The following is a 7,796-nucleotide window of genomic DNA, read 5'->3' on the forward strand; positions in this document are numbered from 1 at the left end:
GTGACGTAACTGACTCTGAGATATCAGTCCCTAGTATTTATTAAATAAGCAACTGTAATAGAGTATTTCAGAGTTGGAAAGTGAATTTCAAAATTTGAAAATTAAAAATTTTGAAATTTTTAACATCAGAAAATATACATTAAATTTTGTTTCAATCCTTTGGATTGCGTCCAGTTAAGTCACACTTTAAACCTGGAAATTCAAGCTTCCATTAATGTATAAGTAACTAGAGTAATGAGATAGCAAGTAACATTGCCAGAACAAGCTGATAAAGGAATTAAGAATAAAAAAATTTCTCAGTGCTGCCATTTGAAATTTTAAGCAACTTGAGTTATTTTTGTAAAGTTTCCCTCATTTCCATTTTTTTATTATAAATACAGTTAAGATGATTGTTTCAGAAGTGTTAAAAAAAACAGATAAAAAGGATAAAAAATTTACAGCTACTACCTAGAGGTCAGATTTCAAGTGTTAATTTAAAAATGACATAAAATTGGATGAATTTTTATAGAAAATTACCTTAGAAACTAGATGAATTTAAAACTCAGAGTATATTGATGGAGTTGCCTTTTTAATTGTTTTAAATGTATTTTTTAAAGCAGACGGTAATGCTTTTGATGAGAATATATTATTTTCCTGTAATTTTCAAAGTACAGAGGTCTTGAAAGTTTGCTGTGCTGATGAAGAAATTTTGAAAAGAGAAAGTGTAAAAGAAAATTTATTTGAATTTTTAAAGTAAATTACATATTGAAGAAACCTTTTAAATTAGTTTTTATTACAGAAGATATTCTTGTGCTCATACGGATTAATCTTTCAGTGATAAGTACTGAAAGGAATAGTGAAGGAATAGTTTTTATTATTTCTAATCTGTAATGTACTTACGCTTCTGTAAAATAAAAATGAATTACTAAGAAAATGAAGGAAAGGACAGAAGTCCAATTATTTTAGTGTCAGATTCAGCAAACATTAAATTAGTCGAATTGCTATGGAAAGCCTAGCTCCTTTTCCTGCTCCTTGTGCGCGTCTCCGTGGGGACAGCTACCAGCAGTCCAGGCCCGGAGCCCCTCGCAGCAGCATGCACCATGTGGGCGCACCCCGATCGGCGATGAGCAGCTTTCACCCGGCCTGTGTAAAGTGTTGGAGCATCTGAGAGCTTGGCTAAGACCACCTTTGCTTTGTCAGCGTGCTCTAATCTAAATGTATTATGAAAATACCTAAAGGGCTAAATTACTTTAAAGGAAGAGCTAGGCAAGGTGCGGCAGGCCTGTGATCCTGCATTCAGGAGACTGAGGCAGGAGGATCACAGAGTTTAAGGACAGCCTAAACTGCGTAGCAATCCCTACCTCAAAAAAAAAAACACAAATAAAAAAGATGAAATAAAGGAAAAGCATATGCACAGCTTAAAGAGATTTTTTTTTAAAAAAAAGACAGTCTTGCTATATTCTAGGCTGGCCTTGAACTGACTTTTAGCCCCGGCTGGCCTCAGTCTTGTGATCCTTCTGCCTCAGATTCTCGGCATGTACCAGCATGTCCTGACTGCATAGAGAATATCCTAATGAAGTTAAAATAAGACCGTTTTGGGGCCAGGGAGTTAGCTCACTGGTACAGCATCTGCCCAGCAAGTGCAAGGTCCTGAGTTTGATTCCCAGTACCAAAACATAAAAAGAAATTTAAAAATATGCCTTTCCCCCCACCGTCTTGTTCTACTTTCTGCCAGCCCTAATCGTCCCTGGGGCCCTCCTTGTCGGACACTCAGTCACCTCTCTCTCCTCCCCTACGGTCCCTCGCACATAGATGTGCTGCTTCGTTCAGATGGTTCATGACGTCTGTTTGAGGAACTTATTTCTGTTTCGTCTTCACTTATTATCTGGTAGTTCTTTAATAAGGCAAATATTTTTTCCCCAGTTCCGGGACTACTGTGCTATCTGCTTAAGGTGGGAATGGCCTGGGTCTCCAAAAGCGTTGGAAAAGTGCAACTTAGAAGCAGCATTCTTTGAAGGTCATTTTTTGAAAGTTTTATTTGACAGAATGGGAAGAATTCTTGATCAGGTAACATTTTTTAAATATTAATTTTCATATTTTGTTACTATGGCCGTGATGTAATCTCAGGTTGTAGTTTACATTTTCTGTTCAGCGTTTCATTCTTAAGTTTTTCCACGGGAGGCCTTGTTTGCAAGGCTTATTGCCACAGCTCGTTGGGTTCTGATGCATTCACACTGTTACAAATATTCATTTGGCCTGGCAGCTACTATGGAATTACGTATCCTCTTATTACAGGCCCTCACTTTGGAGAGAATTAGTGCTGCTCTTACGACTAACTTGGAAAATCAGTTAGTGCAGTTGGTTAGTATGGACACAGAATAAAACTTAAGCTCAACTCAAAGATCCTAATGTCATTTCAAATTGATTCTCAAATACGCCAGTCTCATTAAAATTGTGAACTGGCTTCAGACAAAGAGCCTGTGAGCTCTGTTCATCTTCTGGAGGGAAACGCATCAAAGGTGGGTGCAGACCGCCATCAGCTGATGCATTGCTGTGCATGCCATCGAGTGTTAAGAGGATGAATTTGGGGTTACGGAATCCCTCCCACTGTCCCACCGTCCCACTGTCCCACCGTCCCACTGTCCCACCGTCCCACTGGCAGATAGTGGTAGTAGTGGCACGTGCGCTTGAAGCAGAACCACTGGCACAGTTCTCAACGTAGGCGCTGGGTTAACTTCTTTGGAATTAATTTAAAATTTGTATATTAAAGTACTTGCTCTTTTTAGCATTTTAGGTCAGTCTTTATATGAGTATAGGGAGTTACAAAAGAAATTGACTCCACAGTTATGCTTTCTTCAGTCAAAAAAAGAAAAAGAAAAGAGAATTTAAGAAGTACTTCAGTCAGGATTGTTTCTAACATCAAGAAATCTTCAGGTCCTTTTTGGCTTTCAGTTTTTAAATAGCGTGTGCAGTGTCTTGGTGTTTGTTTTATCACTGACAGCTTACGTTTGCAGTAAGTGTGGTCTGACCTTCTTGGTATAAATCTCCCGGGTGGCCGAATTCATCAGTTGTGGCTTTTTGCCACTCGTTTGTGAGGCTTATTTTGAATCTGGTTGAGCTAATAAGCAAGACTTGGTAATAGCCAGTGTCAAGTCAGTAATTTTTAGAAGTTGGGATCAAAAGCACTGAAGAAGAACCACGTTTTAAAAAGTAATTTCTGAAATAAAAAAATCCATTCTGAGCCATCGTCACAATTGAGCACTTTTCCTTAGTGAGTTGGTGCTGACACACAAGGGTGCGCAGGGCCAGAATGTCCTCATCTGCAGGTGCCGGGCACTGCGCAGGCCAGAGCTAAGCCCATGTCCCTCTGTCATGCACAAGTCAGAGTTCAAGTACTATTCATAGCTGAGGGGTCCATAATTTCAGTTATAGGACTGAGTAAGCAGTAGAGTAGCCTGGAGCCTCTTGTTCCTTAAAACCTTCAGTTTTCCCGCCTCTTTGGTAAGAACATCCTATAGTCTGATCTTAAAGATGACACATGAGTCCTTGTGGGGCTCAAGGTGTTTGGCTTGGTTTCATTTTCTTTCCTGTTTTTGGCTAAGGACAGTGTTTGTCTATATTTTCATAGGGTGTGTTCCTAACAGGGTCAGGGTAGTCAATTTGGGATTAAACATGAAGCATGGATAGTTCATAAAGTAGATAATTTCTTCATGCCTAGTTGAGAAACTAGCATTAAGTACTCAGGACACAATAGTGTGGTCACAATGTTAATTAAAAAAATACTGTGCAACACAAGCAGTCGTTTGTACTTGTGGTGATTTCGTAAAGGTAATATAATGCTGACATCCACAACAGAATATAGAACCTTCCAGAAAAGTTAATAAAGAGGCCAAATCTTGTCCTGCTCTAAAGAGTTTGAAGATGGGCGAGTAACTTAGCCACTTGGCACATTCGATGAGAATTCCTTTTTTTAGTAGGAGTTGAGTCTTGAAAAAGACGTCTTGTTGCAAATACTATCAAGTAGGTAAACGTACACTTAGGTGTTCCTTTATTAGGAATACAAATCTTTCATTTATCTTGTGTAAGACTATATTTTGAAAAAGATTGACTCAAAGGTATATTTTTCTTTAAAAAAAAAATCCGTGTTTATGCATCTCATGGTTAGTAAGAAAGATTAGAGTTGAACTTAGAACTAGGAATGTACATTTATCAGGCTGGCTCTGCTTATCTTCTGCCCTGAGCCAGGCATTCTCTGCGTGCCAGAGATTTGCTTCTAGTTGGTATTCATTTTGATCAAGGGTTTTAAAGCTGCTTAATAGATGAGAATAAAAATTCAGATTCCATTGCTAATATTAAACTTAGTCTTGATCTCCTTGTCACCTTCAGGCGTAGGGTAGCCATTTCTTCCAGTATGCTTTCATTCTGTTGAGAAGGTCTGTGATTTGAATTTATTTTATTGGATATGTGCTTTTGGTACTTGATAGCCATTGAATAATCTGAAATGAGGGTTAATATTTTTAAATCTATTTTGTTATATTCAAAATATGAAATATCTTCTAGTTTAGTCATAGGCTTAATTTGTCCTGTGGTTTGTAATTAATATTACACATCGCACATTGAGGGCTTGTGATGACTTTCAACTTCTCCTGAATTCAGCCAGCCCACGTACACATCCTGCGATATCACGTCTTTGGCTTTTCTACATGTTTCAGTGTGTGTCTTTTATTTTCTAAGTTGTAGGATTCTGCTGTATGCATTTTGACTAAGATGGTGAGCGCCAGTTTAGTTGTAGATATTTTCACTGCAGTGAACATCCGGAGAGAGGAGTAGAATGCTGTGTTTTCCTTTCTTAGGCAAATTAAAGTGGTAAGTTACACACATAGTATGTACCTTGTCAGTCATACCAGCTGTCTTTTTGTCCTTACCTCCACACAGCCGTACGATGTGAATTTACAGGTGACTTCAGTGCTGTCCAGATTGTCCCTCTTTCCTCATCCACACACACACGAGTACCTTTTGGACCCCTACGTGAATCTCGCCGCTGGCTGTCGATCTCTCTTCTCTGTAATTGTCAGGGTGAGTTCTGTTCTACACTGTTCTCTAGAATCAGTGAGCTCATTAACATATTCATATCTTTAGAAATGAATATGTTACTGTAATGACGTGTGCCTGTTTTTATTAAAGTAATAAGAAAAATCACAAAAAAATCTTCATATCACTGTTTGAGGACAGTGTCATAGAGTGACATGTAAATATGAAATATTTATAATGTTTTTAAAATTCACTTTGGTACGGGTCTCACTGTGCAGCTTGGACTCTTATTGATCCTCCTGTTTTCAGCCTCCCTAGTGCTGAGGTTGCAGGCATGAGGCACCACTCCTGAACTCGGTGGCTAGCTGCATGTGGTGCTGGGGATCCCCAGTCCCTGCGCTTGCCTAAGCAGACCCTTAGTCCACTGAGCTATCTTGCTGGCCCTTATATATTTATGTTTAAACTAATGTTTTTTAATTTTTAAAAATAATTTATGTATTTATTTGGTACAGGATCTTGCTATGCAGCTGGGACTCTAGTGATCCTCCTGTCTCAGCTTTCCCAGCACTGGGATGACAGGCATGTGCCACCATGCCTGGTTTTGGTGACCAGCATGGTATGCAGTACTGGAGATCGAACCTCAGTCCTTGAGCTTGCCAGACAGGCGCTTAGGCCCCTGAGCTATCTCCTCAGCTCTTAAGCTAATTATTGTACATTTTAAACTATTATAGAATGGGGAAGGGAAAATTCATTCCTTTAAATAGTACATATAGTTCATATTTTAAAGACCAGATGAGTCTTTGTTCAAAGAAACTGTGGAGTGGGTTCTTTAGTGATAAGAAGGATGGTTTTTTTCAATCAGAGAATCCTTATACAGCTGATTTCCAAAAGAGAATTTCGTATCTCTGGTGCAGGTTGTTGGAGACCTTATGGTTCGAATTCAGCGCATTCAAGACTTCACGCCTAAACTTCTGTTGGTCAGGAAGCGATTGCTTGGTTTGGAGCCTGAAGGCCCTGTGTAAGTCATTGTTTTACATACTTTCACCCCCAAATTTCACCCAATTCAATGATCTGCTGAAAACTTCAATTGATTTGTTGTCTGCTCTTCCCAGTATTGACCACATCACGTTGCTAGAGGGTGTGATTGTGTTGGAAGAGTTCTGTAAGGAGCTGGCGGCGATTGCCTTTGTAAAATACCACGCTTCCTCCACACCCTAACTGCTATCAAGTCACTAGGGGGCCGAACCGTCATGGACATTCTGTTGGAACAGACTCAGTCCCACCCAGCCAAGAGAGGGTAAAAGGCCTTTTTAAATGAAGTATTATTGTAAACTGGACAGAACCTTTTAGGTGAAGACTCTTGGTAAAATGTGGCATAATGTTGTCTTCATTGGCTTTATCATAATGGGTCTGTGTTGTACATTTTTGAACCCAGGATACAATCAAAGGAACTTCAGGAAGTAAGCGTTTCTGATGACTACATGAAATGCTGAAGAATTCCTGATGTCATGACTTTGATGACATTTCTGTTATCTTACTGTCCTTTTAGGTAGCGAGGCATTTTGACATTCCCTGGGACTCAAATGCTTAGGTTCTTTTGGATTAATAAATAGCAAAAAGTTCACTGATTTTATAACTTTTTAAGGTTAAGGTTCTTATCAAACAAAGTATTTAAAACTATAAATCAGAAAATAATTCAGGAACCATCCATGAATTATTAATAATAGTAAATAAGAACGTGTAGAACAGCATCAACTTTCTTTAGCTTTTCTAAGAATAACACTTTAATATGAGAAAGAAATTCTTGATTAATATATATTTTTAAAGAAACTTCCTTTTACTCTCTTGTGCACATAGCCATGTTAGTGATTCATTTTCACGTAGGGGTCCCAGTTGACTTAAACTGTCATTTGTGCAACAACGTTGAGTTTGTGTTCATCATTGGTAGTGTGTGCTAAAATGATCTTTTAAAACCGAGTTAACTGTACTCAGTTGACGGCTTCCTTCTTCTCTTTCCCTCTGAAAATTATTTCATAGTTAATTTCCTATTGAAGTGGTTGGCAGTGTCCCAGTAGGCCACAATCAGAGTGCCAATGGCATCTCAATGTTTACATTTTTTTTTTCATTTCATTTTGTCTTTGGTCTTAAATGATTCTTGAGAAATGAAAGAAAACAGTCTTTTAAATGTCCTGTTTACATGTTAAAGGGTTCTGAGGCGTTGGGCGTGTGTGGAGTGGGCGTGCAGCAGCAGCATCTGCTCTAGCTGCCGGGCGATGCCCAGCAGGCTGTGGAACCTTACATCAAGGAGTTTGCTAGTGTCCTCGGTTCTTTCTGTTCGTGGTTTATTGTCCCAAGATTGCTTTAAAGTTTTTTGGTTTTTTCTTTTAATGTCAAGCAGCAGCACTTTCCTCTTCCTTTCCATTTACTGACTTTGCCGGAGATACTGTAACAGGTTTTGTCTCCAGCTGTCTAGAGAGGAGCTGTCTCAGCCTTGTGCAAGCCATGTGGTGTGGCACCTTTGCAGACGTATTGTGTGATGTGTGCACGGAGGCATGGTTTATGCTGGTGTGCTCGTTTTATTGTGTTTCGGATGGATTTTATAGTTATAGTTTGCTATTTATTAAGAACAAAATGTCAAGATTATGATAATCTCAACTCTAAGATGCTCATCATTGTTAAAACAACAAAAGGACTAAATTCCTAATTCAATACAAATCTTTCTTAGCTTGGTATAAAAAATTTAATTAGGTAAAAAGGAAAGAAAAACAGGAGATAGTTACCTCATG

General features: G+C 38.7%; 1 protein-coding gene across 1 annotated transcript in view; it reads left to right on the forward strand.

The window, feature by feature from the left end:
* Fam160b1 (family with sequence similarity 160 member B1) overlaps positions 1-7,433 on the forward strand; it is a 36,478-nt gene extending 29,045 nt beyond the window's left edge. The window contains exons 14-17 of the mRNA XM_023715526.1: positions 1,903-2,046; positions 4,915-5,055; positions 5,925-6,028; positions 6,123-7,433. Of these exons, the coding sequence (XP_023571294.1) occupies positions 1,903-2,046; positions 4,915-5,055; positions 5,925-6,028; positions 6,123-6,228 (495 nt within the window). The 3' untranslated portion in view covers positions 6,229-7,433. The remainder of the gene's footprint in view (positions 1-1,902; positions 2,047-4,914; positions 5,056-5,924; positions 6,029-6,122) is intronic.
* The last annotated feature ends 363 nt before the right edge of the window (positions 7,434-7,796 follow it).

Source organism: Octodon degus, unplaced genomic scaffold (assembly GCF_000260255.1).
Source record: "Octodon degus isolate 3935 unplaced genomic scaffold, OctDeg1.0 scaffold00042, whole genome shotgun sequence".
In the NCBI taxonomy this organism is placed as follows: domain Eukaryota; kingdom Metazoa; phylum Chordata; class Mammalia; order Rodentia; family Octodontidae; genus Octodon; species Octodon degus.